The following is an 18,148-nucleotide window of genomic DNA, read 5'->3' on the forward strand; positions in this document are numbered from 1 at the left end:
AGGCAATGGCCTGGTCCCGTATAATTGCATCTATGTTGTCAGCTTTAATATAGGGTCAAGTTTTATGACTACAGTGAAGTTGGGGGCGCGCCGTCTGCTAGGAATCCTCTATGTTTCCACCAGTTATTATCCCTTTAATGACACAATTGATGACTACAGAAAACGAAGACAGATGTTAATTATTAACATTCACATGGGAAGATGTACATCTACACAGCATCGGGATGGAAGGAGATTACCAGGATGTAATTAAAGTAAACAATCAGCCTTCAATTTTGATGTCATGTATCCATTAGCCCTTGGATTTTTTTGAAGGATTGTTTGTCGTATTCCATGGAGTCTCGGAGTTCTCGACATGAATGACTTTGTAGTATATGGGGCTATGGCCTATAATTAAAATTATGTAGATAAAAACTGTACATATATATTATATATATGAAGGATGTGTCATAAATACATGATTTATGTTGGTTCACCCTTGCAATCCACAACTAGCTCAAAGACCCCCTTCCCGTGGTCGGCTCAGATGTTACCAGTGTCCCAAAGTGCAGGTGTACAGTGTACACTCTAGATCAGTGGTGGCGAACCTATGGCACGGGTGCCAGAGGTGGCACTCAGAGCCCTCTGTATGGGCACTCGTGCCTTCATCCCAGCACAGAGTTCGCCAAACAGGACTCAAGGCAGCTCAGGACCCTGGAAGGAAGCTACAATGATAATCCCAACTTCTCCTTTTCTTAACTAACTGATCTAGCATGCTCTGACCACTATATGAATAAAGTTGTTATTATTAACCCCTAGGGGACACCGCCTATTTTGGCCTTAAGGACGCGGCCCCATTCTTCAAATCTGACCTGTGTCACTATAAGTGGTTATAGCTTTGGAACGCTATGAGATATCCAGGGGATTTTTAGATTGTTTTCTCGTGACACATTGTACTTCAAATTAGTTTAAAAATTTGGATGATATCTTTTGTGTTTAGTTATGAAAAAAAACAAAATTTGGAAAAAATTTGGAAAAATTCTTTATTTTCAACGTTCTAAATTCTCTACTTTTGATGCAGATAGTCATAGCTCCCAAATAAATTCATAACTTACATTTCCCAAATGTCTGCTTTATGTTGGCATGGTTTTTTAAGATTCCACATATTTTACTAGAATGTTATGAGGCTCAGAATTTAGGTATCATTTTTCGCATTTTTTGTAAAATCACCAAAACCCGCATTTAGATGGACCTGCTCAACTTCTAATTGACACTGAGAGGCCTAAATAATAGCGAGACTCGTAAATTACCCCATTGTGGAAACTACACACCTCAACGTATGAAAAACCACTTTTAAGAAGTTTGTTAACGCTTTACGTGTTTTATAGGGGTTAAAACAAAATGGAGGTGCAGTCTGCAAATTGTAATATTTTTTCACAATACACCCATTTTGGGTGGAAAATTAAACATTTACAATGGATTAAATGAATAAAGGCTCCACAAAGTTTGTTACCCAATTTCTCCCGAGTACACGGATACCCCATATGTGCTGGTAACCTGCTGTATGGGCGCACGGCCGGGCATAGAAGGGAAGGAGGCGCCATCCAGAGCAGATTTTCTATGTCACATTGTACAGGCTATAATTTTTTTCTTTTTTTTTAATGTGGACCTATAGGGGCTTATTTCTTTTGCCACATGAGATGCACTTTTCTGGTACGTAATTTGGGGGAATCTATAGGCTAATTGGTGAGATTTTATTAACTCTTTGTTGGTGGAGGAAATGAAAATCATCACTTTTCAGGAAGATTTTTATGGGGTTTTTTTTTGCCCGTTTACCATACCATAAAAATAGTATATTATTTTTATTCTATGGGTCGCCACGATTACAAAAAGACCTCATTTATATAGATTTTTTTATTTTTTTCCCATTTCTACTGCATAAAAAGTAATTTGGCAAAAATGTTGTTAATTTTAGCATCACCGTCTTTCATATGCATAACTTTTTTATTTTTTGCCTCACAAATCTGTTTAAGGGCTTATTTTTTGGGAGAAGGATTGTTCTTTTTAGTGGTCTTATTTTAGAGTGCATAACATTTTTTAAATCCCTTTTTAGAGCATTTTTATAGGGTATTAATTGAAAATGATCTTTTTTCTGGAGCTTTTTTTTGTTTTGTTTTTTACGGGGTTCACTTTGCGGAACTAATAACGATTCTGTTTTATTATGCAGATTGTTACGGACGCAGGGATACCAAATATGTGGGGGTTTTGTGTATTTTATTCAATTGTACTGAATAAAAACCAATTTGGAGAAAATCTTGTTCATTTTAGCATCACCATCTTTTCATATGCATAACTTTTTTATTTTTCGGCTGACAAATCTGGTTAGGGGCTTATTTTTTGCGAGAAGAGTTGTTCTTTTTAGTGGGCTTATTTTGGAGTGCATAACATTTTTTAAGTTACTTTTTAGAGCATTTTTTGATAGGGTATAATTAAAAATTATCTTTTTTCGGAACGTTTTTGCGGGTTTTTTTCTACGGCGTGTACCGTGCGGGTCCAGTAACGATTCTGTTTTATTATACAGATTGTTACGGACGCGGCAATACCAAATATGCGGGGTTTTTTGTGTTTTTGTGTTTTTTATACTTTATTAAGTGTTTTTATGGGAAAGTGACATTTTAGGAGCTTATATTTTTATGTATTTATTTTTTATTTATTATAATGTGTAGTGTTAAGTGTTTTTGCATATTTTTACTTATACATACTTGAACTTAAACCAGTGATGCTCTGATCACTGGTTTAAGTTCAATACACTGCTCTACAATACTATTTTATTGTAGAGCAGTGTAAACTGTCTGAGCAAGCTTGCGCATGCTCAGACAGTTTACAGCCAGACCCGGAAGGGGTCTGGCTGCCATGGAGACCGGGCAGCTCCGGGGCACATGCCAGTCCTCGGAGCTGCCCAGAAGTGGATCGGATCCCCCGCTAAGCGGCACGGGGGATCCGATCCACAGCGCAAACACCCTTACACGCCGCGGTCATGTTTTACCGCGGCGTGTAAGGGGTTAACACCTGCGATCGGAGCCGGCTCCGATCGCGGGTGTTAGCGCAGGCTGTCAGCTGTACTAGACAGCTGACAGCCGCTGCTTCTGGTACCGGCTCCGTTCGTGAGCCGGTGCCAGAAGCAGGACGTTATAGAACGTCCCCGTGCGCTAAGCATCTAGCCCCGGGGACGTACTATAACGTCCTGGTGCGCCTAGGGGTTAATTATTACTGTATTGGTGTCCTCAGGTGACAGAGCAGGGAGTAATAAGTTACTGCCTGAATTGTCACATTGGCACTTTGTGAAAAATATGTGGGTTTTGGTGGTAGTTTGGGCACTCGGTGTCTAAAAGGTTCTCCATCACTGCTCCAGATGCCACACAGTTAGATACAGTCTAATTAGGTAATGACTTTGACTAATGGGTGACAAGGGAACATCACAAACACCTGTAGAACATCCCCGGAGGACCCTGCGGACGTGGTAATAACATGGAAACAATCTTCCCCTACAGACAACAATGAGACAATGGTGGTGGTGGAGGGAGGCGTCTATTCTTTGTCTAGGATTGTTACAATAAATAAATGTTATTAATATAATTTGCTTATGGTGTTATTTTTATAGTGATTGCACTTTTCTATGGATATATTGGGGCAGATTTACTTACCCGGTCCATTCACGATCCAGCGGCGCGTTCTCTGCGGAGGACTTGGGTCCGGCCGGGATTCACTAAGGTAGTTCCTCCGACGTCCACCAGGTGGCGCTGCTACGCTGTAGTTCGCCGAGGCCCGCCGAAATGCACTCAAGTTCACCGGCCTATTCCTAGTGAAGGCAAGCATGAGTCTTGCGACACTATTATTTTTTTAAATGCGGTGGTTTTTCCGAATCCGTCGGGTTTTCGTTCGGCCACGCCCCCGATTTCCGTTGCGTGCATGCTAGCACCGATACGCCACAATCCGATCGCGTGCGCCAAAATCCCGGGGCAATTCAGGGGAAATTGGCGCAAATTGGAAATATTCGGGTAACAAGTAGGGAAAACGTGAATCGGGTCCTTAGTAAATGACCACCATTATGATGCTATATCTGCGTGTACCAGCAGGGAGGCGCTAGTGAGCATACTTGCCAACTTTGTGATGTACATGTGGGAAGACATGAAGATTGACCTACTATATTTGCCCCAAATTGGTGCATGACCCATTTTTTGTCAATTACTAGTACATAGAGTGTACATATCACATGCCCAGAGTCCAGTGTACACAGGAGCATTTTGCTGGGTTCATAAAATATACACACACTTCACAGGTTCCATGAGGTTTCCACTTCCTCCAGGAGATTTGGCAAGTATGGTATGAAATTTCACATCAATCACAGGGCTCCGGAAAAAATTTTGGTGCCAGCTGCAAGAATGATGCCTCGTGCCAAGTAAGAGTGTGCCAGGGCAGAGGCAAGTCTGCCTACTAGACTGTGCAAATGCAGACCTGCGTGAATGGAGAGAATATTGTATGTCACTAAGGTTCTAGAACCCTCTGACTACTTTGTTCATTTTTGTAATAAAGACATCTTACACTGTCTCTCTTTCTTCCTCTCTCTCTACGCCGTATATGTTACATATATGTTATATATCACATGTCCATTGTGCTGTGACCAGATATTCCTCCTCTACTATGGTAATAGGTAGAAGCGCCATCCTGCAGCTTTGTTATTGTAATGCACAGGCAGGAAGCGAAGGTGAGACTCTGATGTTTGGTAATTGTATGCAGGACACACAGCAGGTGTAATATACACTCAGGGCGCTGTGTATTCTTATTTATACATTATAATAGTGGGGAATAGGGACAATTGTGGGGACTTTACCTTAAAGGGATTTTTTATTTTGCAGTAAATATAGGTTTTATGTCTAATGTTCTCCTTTAATAAACATTCGGGTTAGATACATAGAATGATTGGCACCCTGCGTATTCGCTTCTATCAACAACCATTCCCCATTGTGTATCACATAGTTCCTTATAGGAAATGTATCCTGTGCCATGACTATACATATAGTATAGGGATTTCTCATGCTAATTCCCCATCCATAGTATAGTGAGATAAGTGTTTCATACCTGGGACTCTCAGTCATCAGTAAGTGCCAATAAGTGCCCCATGTTGATGGTTCAGTTGTGCCCTTGCCATGGCAGCCTAATTTTTTCTCTTTCTACACCATCTTTCTTCAAGGGATGTTGGTTATCGTGTAAAGTAGAAACTTGATAGTTTATTTTAGGAAGTACAGAAAGAAAAAAACGCAAATGTAGACATGGCTCCGCCCCTGGTGCACAAGTAGACCTGGCCCCGCCTCTGGTGCACCTAGAAATTCATTTACATATTGATTAACGTGTCATTTTTTTTCTAAAGTGCCAAATCATTGGGAAACAGGAAATGTATGTTCGGGAAGCTTAGAAAGTGCTTGATAATCCCAGGCAAACCCCTTTAACTAGCAAAGATTCTGTTCTCCTGGTATGTGCAGTATATGTAGATATATATCTATGGTATGTCATAGTGTTATGTCGGGGGCAGGAAGCACTGGGATAGTGACCTCAGATTTGTGGAGCCTGATAAAGCCATGATTATATACTATTCATCTATGATATGGGTATAGAGGCAAGAGCCATGTATACAGACACATCTCTGAGACCAGCGAGGAAGAGGGGGTCTGTTTACAGAAAACAACTTTCCTTGTAATTCCTACAAGATTTATGCATCTTCTGTACATCTAACTGTCAGTAAAATATGCCAAGAAGATATATGGGGGCCCTAACCCTATAAATCTACATCCATTTACATAGCTGGAACTTCTATGAACATTAGTGGGGTTAGAAGAATTCTGAATTTATAACATGAGATCATCATATTTATGACTTTTAAGTCCTGATTGCCCATTACTGATTTTGGGGTGGCGTTTTAATAATTCCTTTATTTATATAGCGCACACAGATTCTGCAGCGCTGCACAGAGCTTTCCAGATCAGTCCCTGTCCCCAATGAGGCTCACAATCTAATCAACCTACCCGTATGCTTTGGAGTGTGGGAGGAAACTGGAGGACCTGGAGGAAACCCACGCAAACACGGAGAGAACATACAAACTCTTTGCAGATGTTGACCCTTGGACTTGTTTTTCCCCCTTCCACCGTTTTTTGGACTGCAAAATTAAAAATTTTCCAGGAATTTACTGAAAATTAGGGACTGTCTCCACATCTGAGAGGCCATATACGTCCTGATGGAGTTCGGTTTTGTTAAGCGGATGCAGGCTCGATCTTGTCCACAAAACCATCATTTATCATAGACGCGTGACAGCGTCATCCATGGCCCGGGGCTGTATGAGCACGGGCGATGGCATCCCACCGAGAAGGAGGGCATGAGCCGTGCTGCCATGTGTTTGCATCATGTAACCGCAATGCCGCCTTTTTTATAGACTTGTAAAAACTTGTGTTATATAAATGGGGCACCGCAAACCGGATCTCACAATAATCGCACAATTAAAACCATTACCTGTATTTGATAAAACTTGGGAACGATGGGATCGCTTCTGGATAGAAGAGCCGGCAGGAGAGGGAGAATTATATGGTCACCCCTTTTGTGTTAATTGTTGTCATGGTGAGTATGTATGGCTGTCTTTTGTCTGTACCCCCCCCCCCCCACCCCCCTAGACCGGTTAGGCATATTGTTGATGCCTCCCTTGGTTATTGTTTTAATATTATGTATATATCATACTGTCAGGCCTGGCCTCCTGGTACGCTAATGGAAAGTTTAATCTGTTAATATCCTACGGGACAAACCTTGTCTTACAGTTGTATTATTGCTGAAGAATTTTAATGCATAATATGTACTTGACAATTTTCTGTTATGTCTTTTTCGAAAAATGATAATAAAAATACAATTATATATATATATAAAAAAAAACCATTACCTGTGCATTAGTAGAACATAGTTATAGGGGCAGATTTACAAAGAGTCCACTGACCGCACTTCAGGCGGGTTTCCCGACTATTTTCGATATTTTCGATTTGCGCCGCATTTAACAGGGGTTTTTGGCACACACGATCACATTTTGCCGCAATTGCGCCGACTTTCATGCAACACAAATCGGGGGGCGTGGCCGTCGGACAACCTGACAGATTCAGACTAAGCGCGGGATTTAAAATTCTAATTGTGTCGCAAGACATGCACTCACATACACCGGGAAGAAGAAGGTGAACTCCGGCGGACCCGATCAGGGGAAGCGACAAATGCAGCATCTCGGGCGCACGATCTTGGTGAATCGCGCCGGACTTCATCCTCGTCGAACCGTCCAGATGGGGGATGGCGACAGGATCCGGTAAGTAAATGGGCCCAATGACTTTCTAATACAGTCCGGACAACCTATCCCTAATCAAATATGAACCCAAGCACCTAAAAACAACAGAATATGGAAAGACCCTCTAAAGAAATGAAGACCCAAACCCAATAAACTAATAAATGCAAAACATTGAGGTTCATGCATCTAGTGAATTGCGCAAATTTTTGTCATCTTTAGCAGACATTTTATGCACCCCCTGCAGTACACAAACTGAGCATGCATGTATTCCGGGCAGTGAACAGATCCCAGACCATACTTCTTAATTACCCCAGGAGGCTCTTGAAGAAAGGACCTGGTACAAGCGCAGGAGATTTGTCAAATATTCTTTTCCCCGGGGAATACTCTACCATCCGCTGAGTTCCCACATCACTAAAAGGCGTGACAGGTCCCAAAAAAGGGTATGCTCCATCCCATACAACTCTCCAACCGTCTCAGGACTTTTAGCCCCCGGAGCAGAATATTCAGATACTTGTCTCTTATTCCTGCAACTCTTGTTCTACAAATGTCATCAATATCTGCCAAAGATCGACGAGGAATGAATGAGTAGAGGCGAATACTTTAGTCTTGGTTTTTGGAGAGTTTCCCGAATAATCTGGTACAGTAGGTAAATATGTATGATTTGTGTATTTTGTAAAAGAGCCCAAAATCCAATCGGATGAGTCAGGGGTCGTCATCCTTCAGCTTACATGTGGCGTGGAACTACAACTCCCAGCATAGTACTGTCTCGTTTAAGGAAGTTTTACTAAAATCCAGAATAGAGTGAATGCTGGGAGTTGGAGTTCCACAACTGACTAATGGATAATTATATGTCTGATCAGATATGTCATTCAGGAGCCCAGGAAAGCTGGATGTGAGCTGTAGAGGCTTTCAACTTTTCCAGAAAGAGACAAGAAATAGTGATTAGGATATATATATATATATATATATATATATATATATATATATATATATATATATATATATATATTAGCGCCCATAGAACACAGAGGCCTCTCACTTGCCCACAGAAGCCAATGAGGATGCAGCTCTAATTTTCCAAGGGCAGAGCATCGGATGGTAGCTGCGCTGTGATTGGTTGCTATGGGTACATAGAGGAGGAATGCCCCCCTGTGGTAGGTGAGGGGATAATAGTGTGTACACTGCCGGCCCCCTGCAGCCCCCATTGTAACCTGAGTGTGTGATGTATGGCCGGGAGGGCGCCCCCTGCCGAGCACCCGCCCCCTCCTCTCTGTGTGCAACAGGCAGAGCACAGGAGCGGAGGCGGCGGCCGGGACCTCTGCTCCGGGACATAGCATAGAGGACTACACCGGGACACTATAGAGGAGTACACCGGGACACTATAGAGGAGTACACCGGGACACTATAGAGGACTACACCGGGGCATATAGAGGACTATACCAGGACACTATAAAGGACTACACCGGGACACTATAGAGGACTATACCAGGACAGTACAGCCAGCACCGGGGACATATAGAGGTCTATACAGTACAGCCAGCACAGGGAGGTACCGGGAGATAGTGCGGGACCCGGACCGGCAGCGCAGCAGTAACTGGCGGGAGAGAACAGCACCGGCACCAGAACCAATACACAGCGGAGATCACTATGTTTGGTGAGTACAAGATGTGATCTATAACCTGCATCTATCTATCATATATCTATCTCCTATCTATCTCATATCTATCTATCTATCTATCTATCTATCTCATATCTATCTATCTATCTTATATCTATCTATCTATCTATCACATATCTATCTATCTATCTATCTATCACATATCTATCTATCATCTATCTATCATCTATCTATCATCTATCTATCTATCTATCTATCTATCTATCTATCATATATCTCTCCATCTCATATCTATCTATCTCCTATCTATCTATCTATCTATCTATCTATCTATCTATCTATCTATCTCATATCTATCTATCTATCTATCTATCTATCTCATATCTATCTATCTATCTCATATCTATATATCTATCTATCTATCTATCTATCTCATATCTATCTATCTCATATCTATCTATCTCCTATCTATCTATCTATCTATCTATCTATCTATCTCATATCTATCTATCTATCGATCTCATATCTATCTATCTATCTATCTATCCATCTATCTATCTATCTCATATCTATCTTATCTGTCAATCTATCTATCTCATATCTATCTATCTCATATCTATCTATCTATCTATCTCATATCTATCTATCTATCTCATATCTATCTATCTATCTCATATCTATCTATCTTTCTATCTATCTATCTATCTATCTATCTATCTATCTATCACATATCTATCTATCTGTCTATCTATCTATCTATCTATCTATCTATCTATCGATCTCATATCTATCTATCTATCTATCTATCTCATATCTATCTATCTCATATCTATCTATCTCATATCTATCTATCTATCTATCTATCTATCTATCTATCTATCTATCTATCTATCTATCACATATCTATCTATCTATCACATATCTATCTATCTCTCCATCTCATGTCTATCTATCATTCTTTGCACCGTGTCTCTTCTGTAAGTACAGTGTGAGTGTATGGGAGACATATAACATCTTGTCTTATATTATTTAGGCTGCTGATAAAATTTGCACAATTCACATGAAAGTCTCGGTCACAGACCACACGTCTGTCTGTCACCCGGGGAGCGGAGAGATTTTGTGCAATTTTAAAATGTGGAAGTGATAAATCTGCTGCTGAAATATGCAGAAATCCATCCTAAATCATTACATCACTATAAGAAAACTATGACATCATTGTGACATCACTATAACATCTATATAGCAGAACTATGACATCACTATGACGTCACTATAACAATGCTATGACATCACTATGACATCACTATAACAATACTATGACACCACTATAACAATACTATGACATCACTATGACATCACTATAACAATACTATGACATCACTCTAACAATGCTATGACATCACTATAACAATACTATGACATCACTATAACAATGCTATGACATCACTATAACAATACTATGACATCACTATAACAATGCTATGACATCACTATAACAATACTATGACATCACTCTAACAATGCTATGACATCACTATAACAATACTATGACATCACTATAACAATGCTATGACATCACTATAACAATACTATGACATCACTATAACAATGCTATGACATCACTATAACAATACTATGACACCACTATAACAATGCTATGACATCACTATAACAATGCTATGACATAACTATAACAATACTATGACACCACTATAACAATACTATGACATCACTATAACAATGCTATGACATCACTATAACAATACTATGACATCACTATAACAATACTATGACATCACTATAACAATACTATGACATCACAATAACAATACTATGACATCACTATAACAATGCTATGACATCACTATAAACAATACTATGACATCACTATAACAATACTATGACATCACTATAACAATGCTATGACATCACTCTAACAATGCTATGACATCACTATAACAATACTATGACATCACTATAACAATACTATGACATCACTATAACAATGCTATGACATCACTATAACAATACTATGACATCACTATAACAATACTATGACATCACTCTAACAATGCTATGACATCACTATAACAATACTATGACATCACTATAACAATGCTATGACATCACTATGACAATACTATGACATCACTCTAACAATGCTATGACATAACTATAACAATACTATGACATCACTATAACAATGCTATGACATCACTATGACATCACTATAACAATACTATGACATCACAATAACAGCTACAATTGGATGAGAACAATCTGTGGTTGCAGTGTATTTATCCAGTGATTTCTGGGTGCACATGGGTGTCACCTCCATCTCTGGCCCTATTTAACCCTTCATAGTTGTGTAGAGTCAGGGTGAGGTTGGTCCCTGCCCTCTGACCTCTCCAGCAGTGAACCCGGCTCCCTGCGTCTCATAACAATCTCCAAGAATAACATAGTGTGTTGTTTCTTGTGGAGAGCCGGAGGTGTGCGCTGGGATTTGTGCTGCGCTCGGGAATTCTTCTTTTCCTTCTTAATCTTGGAAGAGAAGTTTGTGGTCTTTGGCTCCGGATGATTTTCTTTCATCGGAACCATCCGCAGCGATCGCTCGGAGGTCCGGACCTGCTGCTTACATGGGGTCCTGCAAGGGGTCATCTGTAACACAGGGGCCAGGACCTGACAGGGGCCAACACCTTCCCTCCACATCTATCTCCTATATCTGTGGGGGGCATTTATCATTGTGGTAACAAATGAATCCAGCGCAGTCGTAGCGAAACATCTGTTTAACAAGGATGAATGCAGTGCAAATGGGGAAAAGTAGTGCCAAAGGGTTAATGTATGCGCCAGTGTATCCCTATTACTGTCTATGGGGGCATATATACAGCCACAAGCTTGTGGCTGTATATACATCCCCATGACGGTCGTGTGAATGTATCCCGGCAGTGGCTTATCGGGCGGAGTAATCATGTTATCCGGCTCTGCATTGAGAATTGCTGCTAAGTTACATCTTGTACACCTCTTATCAGCGTACAAGGGGAGATAAATCCCCCCCATTATCTATCTATCTCATATCTATCTGTCTCTATATCTATGTCTCTTGTGTCTCATATCTATCTGTCTCTCTATCTGTGTCTCTTGTGTCTCATATCTATCTGTCTCTCTATCTGTGTCTCTTGTGTCTCATATCTAACTGTCTGTCTATTAGTGATGGGAATTCCGGCTCTTCTTAGTGAGCCGGCTCATTAGGCTCTGCTCACTAAGAAGAGCCGGCTCTTCTGGCTCCTGAACTGCTCCTTATTAAATATATAATAGGGAGCCGCAGGACAGTCAGTCACCCCACACCACTCCAAATTTAACCTGATTGTATCAGGTTAAAGGAGGCGTGGTGAGCCGGTAGGGAAGCCGGCTCCCATTGTTCACGAACAAGAGCCGGCTCCTTCGCGACTGACATATGACTACTGTCTATCTCATGTGTATCTGTCTATCTCTGACATGGTCACAGGGCTACGTGACATAAGTGTCTAATCTCTAGAAGTGCTCTATACTCTCAGAACTGTCTGAGATAAATGTCCTAGTTGCCCATGGAAACAGCTGTGGGAAAATGAAAGCTGAGCTGTGATTGGATGCCATCTGGATTCGGATGCATCTCCCCCTATGGGGCAGTGATACATGTACCGCACTGCGCTGCCGGGGAACTTCTATAGCAGGTCCGGCCTGGAGAAGAATTGACCGATAGCCCAAATCTGAATGAGTAGAGTCGCCCTGACACAGCCCTCCCTGCGCCTTCTCACCCTCCACGTCCATTTGGAGTGGAAGTGGCGTAAGGGGGGAAATAGGGGCAATTCCTGTCCGTTTTCATGTGTTCCAGGGCTTGTACGCCAGAAATGTGACCGCTGAGTGACTGATTGAACCCTCTGCAATGATTGCATATGTCTGTACTCATTGTATGTGTATAGTTTTCTATGTGTTGGTATGTTTGCTTCTCCGTGTTTTGTATTAGGTATGTTTTATATCTCACTATCTGTGTGTATTTTGTGTATATAGTTATGATTTGTATTCCCGTATTGGTGTGTGTGTATTTATTGTATTCATCTTCACTAGTGTTCTACATGTTTATGTGTATTGTGTATACAGGCAGTCCCCGGGTTACGTACAAGATAGGGTCCGGAGGTTTGTTCTTAAGTTGAATTTGTATGTAAGTCGAAACTGTATGTTTTATAATTGTAGATCCAGGCAAAAAAAAAAATTTGGCCCCAGTGACAATTGGAGTTTAAACATTTTTTGCTGTAATGGGACCAAGAATTATCAATATAACTTCATTACAGACACCTTACAGCTGATCATTGCAGCCAGGACTATAGTAAAGCATTCAGAAAGCTTCACCAGAGGTCACAGGGGTCTGTCTGTAATTATGGGTTGTCTGTAAGTCGGGTGTCGTTAAGTAGGGGACCGCCTGTATTCTATGTTTAGAGTTATGATTTGTGTATTTGCATGTTACATACAACATACCAGTCAGTGTGGCGGTGGTGTGGTCATTATAGTCAGTGTGGCGGTGGTGTGGTCATTACAGTCAGTGTGGCGGTGGTGTGGTCATTATAGTCAGTGTGGCGGTGGTGTGGGGGTACAGTCAGTGTGGCGGTACAGTCAGTGTGGCGGTGGTGTGGCGGTACAGTCAGTGTGGCGGTGGTGTGGTCATTATAGTCAGTGTGGCGGTGCTGTTGGGGTACAGTCAGTGTGGCGATGGTGTGGCAGTACAGTCAGTGTGGCGGTGGTGTGGCAGTACAGTCAGTGTGGCGGTGGTGTGGTCATTATAGTCAGTGTGGCGGTGCTGTTGGGGTACAGTCAGTGTGGCGGTGGTGTGGCGGTACAGTCAGTGTGGCGGTGGTGTGGCGGTACAGTCGGTGTGGCGGTACAGTCAGTGTGGCGGTGGTGTGGCGGTGGTGTGGTCATTATAGTCAGTGTGGCGGTGGTGTGGGGGTACAGTCAGTGTGGCGGTGGTGTGGCGGTACAGTCAGTGTGGCGGTGGTGTGGCGGTACAGTCAGTGTGGCGGTGGTGTGGTCATTATAGTCAGTGTGGCGGTGCTGTTGGGGTACAGTCAGTGTGGCGGTGGTGTGGCAGTACAGTCAGTGTGGCGGTGGTGTGGCAGTACAGTCAGTGTGGCGGTGGTGTGGCGGTCCAGTCAGTGTGGCGGTGGTGTGGCGGTCCAGTCAGTGTGGCGGTGGTGTGGGGGTACAGTCAGTGTGGCGGTGGTGTGGTCATTATAGTCAGTGTGGCGGTGCTGTTGGGGTACAGTCAGTGTGGCGGTGCTGTTGGGGTACAGTCAGTGTGGCGGTGGTGTGGCAGTACAGTCAGTGTGGCGGTGGTGTGGTCATTACAGTCAGTGTGGCGGTGGTGTGGCGGTACAGTCAGTGTGGTGGTGGTGTGGCGGTACAGTCAGTGTGGCGGTGGTGTGGTCATTACAGTCAGTGTGGCGGTGGTGTGGCGGTACAGTCAGTGTGGCGGTGGTGTGGCGGTACAGTCAGTGTGGCGGTGGTGTGGCGGTACAGTCAGTGTGGCGGTGGTGTGGCGGTACAGTCAGTGTGGCGGTGGTGTGGCAGTACAGTCAGTGTGGCGGTGGTGTGGCGGTACAGTCAGTGTGGCGGTGGTGTGGCGGTACAGTCAGTGTGGCGGTGGTGTGGGGGTACAGTCAGTGTGGCGGTGGAGTGGTAATTACAGTCAGTGTGGCGGTGGTGTGGCGGTACAGTCAGTGTGGCGGTGGTGTGGCAGTACAGTCAGTGTGGCGGTGGTGTGGCGGTACAGTCAGTGTGGCGGTGGTGTGGCGGTACAGTCAGTGTGGCGGTGGTGTGGCGGTACAGTCAGTGTGGCGGTGGTGTGGCAGTACAGTCAGTGTGGCGGTGGTGTGGCAGTACAGTCAGTGTGGCGGTGGTGTGGCGGTACAGTCAGTGTGGCGGTGGTGTGGGGGTACAGTCAGTGTGGCGGTGGAGTGGTCATTACAGTCAGTGTGGCGGTGGTGTGGCGGTACAGTCAGTGTGGCTGTACAGTCAGTGTGGCGGTGGTGTGGGGTACAGTCAGTGTGGCGGTGGTGTGGAGGTGCAGTCAGTGTGGCGGTGGTGTGGCAGTACAGTCAGCGTGGCGGTACAGTCAGTGTGGCGGTGGTGTGGCGGTACAGTCAGCGTGGCGGTGGTGTGGGGTACAGTCGGTGTGGCGGTGGTGTGGAGGTACAGTCAGCGTGGCGGTGGTGTGGCAGTACAGTCAGTGTGGCGGTGGTGTGGGGTACAGTCAGTGTGGCGGTACAGTGAGTGTGGCGGTGGTGTGGCGGTACAGTCAGCGTGGCGGTGGTGTGGCGGTACAGTCAGTGTGGCGGTGGTGTGGCGGTACAGTCAGCGTGGCGGTGGTGTGGAGGTGCAGTCAGTGTGGCGGTGGTGTGGCGGTACAGTCAGCGTGGCGGTGGTGTGGAGGTGCAGTCAGTGTGGCGGTACAGTGAGTGTGGCGGTGGTGTGGCGGTACAGTCAGCGTGGCGGTGGTGTGGAGGTGCAGTCAGTGTGGCGGTGGTGTGGCGGTACAGTCAGCGTGGCGGTGGTGTGGCGGTACAGTCGGTGTGGCGGTGGTGTGGAGGTGCAGTCAGTGTGGCGGTGGTGTGGCGGTACAGTCAGCGTGGCGGTGGTGTGGAGGTGCAGTCAGTGTGGCGGTACAGTGAGTGTGGCGGTGGTGTGGCGGTACAGTCAGCGTGGCGGTGGTGTGGAGGTGCAGTCAGTGTGGCGGTGGTGTGGCGGTACAGTCAGCGTGGCGGTGGTGTGGCGGTACAGTCGGTGTGGCGGTGGTGTGGGGTACAGTCGGTGTGGCGGTACGGACAGCGTTGCAGTGTTATGTGATTGGGATGCTGATGTTTGGCGTCCGGATGTCTTGTTGATGTCCTTGGATGGATCCTCCTCGGCTGGAGGTTTGGGGTCGTGTCTTGTTTCGTTCTTCTTACACGAGATCTTGGCTGTAACTCTCCTGACGTGTCTTAATAACCAAAGAACAAGACGTCTTCCCGCTCTCTCTGAATGACTCGACCAAAACCCAGTGACCCAATGACATCATCCGGGGAGCAGCCAAGAACATGTTCTGTCGCCACAATCCCACAATGAGGGGGGTCACGATATCACCGTCCTCACACTGCTGATAAGAGGCGCACGTTCCTCCATCACATCCCCAATTACTACAGGGACAAGCCGGCCCGGCAGGGGAGAGGGGCTGCCGCATTTATAGGGAAACTGTCAGCAGGTTGCAGCTAGCCCCTGGAGATCTGTGTAATCATAGCTCTGTGTATGTATGTGTAAGGTCTCATTGCTGGAGATCTGTGTAATCTGACTTTAGTAGCTGCAGGACTGTGACGTAAGCATTCATATTCTAGGGTTGTAGCTTCTGCAAGTGCTTTGGGACCTGTCCTCACACTTTTGTGCTCTGTGCAGACAGGTAGAAGCCCCAGAGAGTTGGTTTATCATACTTTTGCTTGTGTTAGTAGCAGCAGGATTATGAAATATGTACATGTATTCCAGGATTGTAGATTCTCCAAGAGCACTGGGGGGGGGGGGGGGGTACATGTCCTCACATTTCTGTGCCCTGTGCTCTCTGTAAGTTGTTAGTAGCAGCAGGACTGTGAAATATTAAGAAGTATTCTAGGATTGTAGATACTTCAAGTGCATCGGGGAGGGACGAGGCCTCACACTGCTGTGCTCTTTTCACACAGTGTTAGTTATTGTCTCTGAAGAGCTGTGTTATTATATCTGTTGTATATTATACGTGTTGTTAGTAGCAGCAGGACTGTTAAATATTAAGAAGTATTCCAGGATTGTAGATACTTCAAGTGCAGTGGGGAGGGACGATGCCTCACACTGCTGTGCTCTTTTCACACAGTGTTAGTTATTGTCTCTGAAGAGCTGTGTAATTATATCTGTTGTATATTATACATGTTGTTAATAGCAGCAGTACTGTGAAATATGGATTACTATTCCACATTTTCCAAGTGCCTCTGGGGTGTGTCCTCACACTGCAGTGCTCTGTGCTCTCCGCAGACAGTGGTCCACATCTCTACATCCCCTATGCTTTAAGCCTTAGCAGGCTTCTAGTTGAATACTACAGCGGCCACTCCGTAGAGGGGAGGGGCTATGGAGCAACTCAGTGCACAGTGCTAAGAGAACAGCAGTGTGAGGATATGCACCTAGTACAATCTTGGAATATAAAGGCATTTTTCATAGTCCTGCTGTTACTTACAACGGGCACACAAATTCTAGGGAGCGATACAAATACAGCTATGACAAGAGGGGCGTAAGATGGTGATTGGTGAGACCACAGCTGTTGTATAATGACGGCTCCCAGCATGCACCCGGACAGCTGCAGGGTCTCAGGACACCCTGGGGGTTGTAGTCGGGAGTGGAGCGGGTGACACCGTGACATTAGCAGTGTATGAGGTAGGTGCTAGGCAGAACATCTGCTCCGCATCAATGTAAAAATGTAAACAGGGTTTGTATGTATAGAGTCTGTGGATATACAAATCACACACATACATCTCCATACCCACCGCAGCTCAGCGCCTGGGGGGATCATCACCAGTTAACCTCTTCCTGCCAAGTATCGCCTCTACTGTGAGGGGTCCGCACATCCCCTGGGCGCACCTTCTGCTGGGGCATTGGAGAGTTATGTGAATAGCTAGGACAGCGAGGCGTAAACTAAAATTACATGAAAATAGCTACATTTACTTGAGAATGGCTACATTGAGATAGCTGAAACGTTGTATTTCCCACTTGTTTGTTACGGAGTGCTGCTTCCCTACCTTGGCTTATTGATACTTCGGGATCCGTGAGTCGGACCTCCACAAGCTTGCACCCTTCCCATTTCACAGTGCCGCTTCATCTCTCTATTTTTCCTGGCCTGCAGTACAATACACAATCTCTAGACAGCTGTGTTGGGGAAAAAAGCAACCAAGATTTTATCATATTCTACACCCCCTTAAAACCGAACAGAGGGGGGCACCAGATGGAGACATGCAGAATAGAGGGAGAGGCTCCTGCTGCTATCATAGAGTAGAGGGGAAGGCTCCTATTGTAGTCAGACAGAGTAGAGGGGAGGGGGGGGGGCTCCTACTGTAGTCAGACAGAGTAGAGGGGGGGGGCGCTCCTAATGTAGTCAGACAGAGTAG

At 44.6% G+C, this 18,148-nt stretch overlaps 1 protein-coding gene across 1 annotated transcript in view; it reads left to right on the forward strand.

The window, feature by feature from the left end:
- Positions 1–8,472: 8,472 nt before the first annotated feature.
- LPAR2 (lysophosphatidic acid receptor 2) overlaps positions 8,473–18,148 on the forward strand; it is a 32,146-nt gene continuing 22,470 nt past the window's right edge. The window contains exon 1 of the mRNA XM_072149414.1: positions 8,473–8,999. Coding sequence (XP_072005515.1) covers positions 8,993–8,999 — 7 coding nt within the window. The 5' untranslated portion in view covers positions 8,473–8,992. The remainder of the gene's footprint in view (positions 9,000–18,148) is intronic.

This window comes from Engystomops pustulosus, chromosome 4, assembly GCF_040894005.1.
Source record: "Engystomops pustulosus chromosome 4, aEngPut4.maternal, whole genome shotgun sequence".
Taxonomy (NCBI): domain Eukaryota; kingdom Metazoa; phylum Chordata; class Amphibia; order Anura; family Leptodactylidae; genus Engystomops; species Engystomops pustulosus.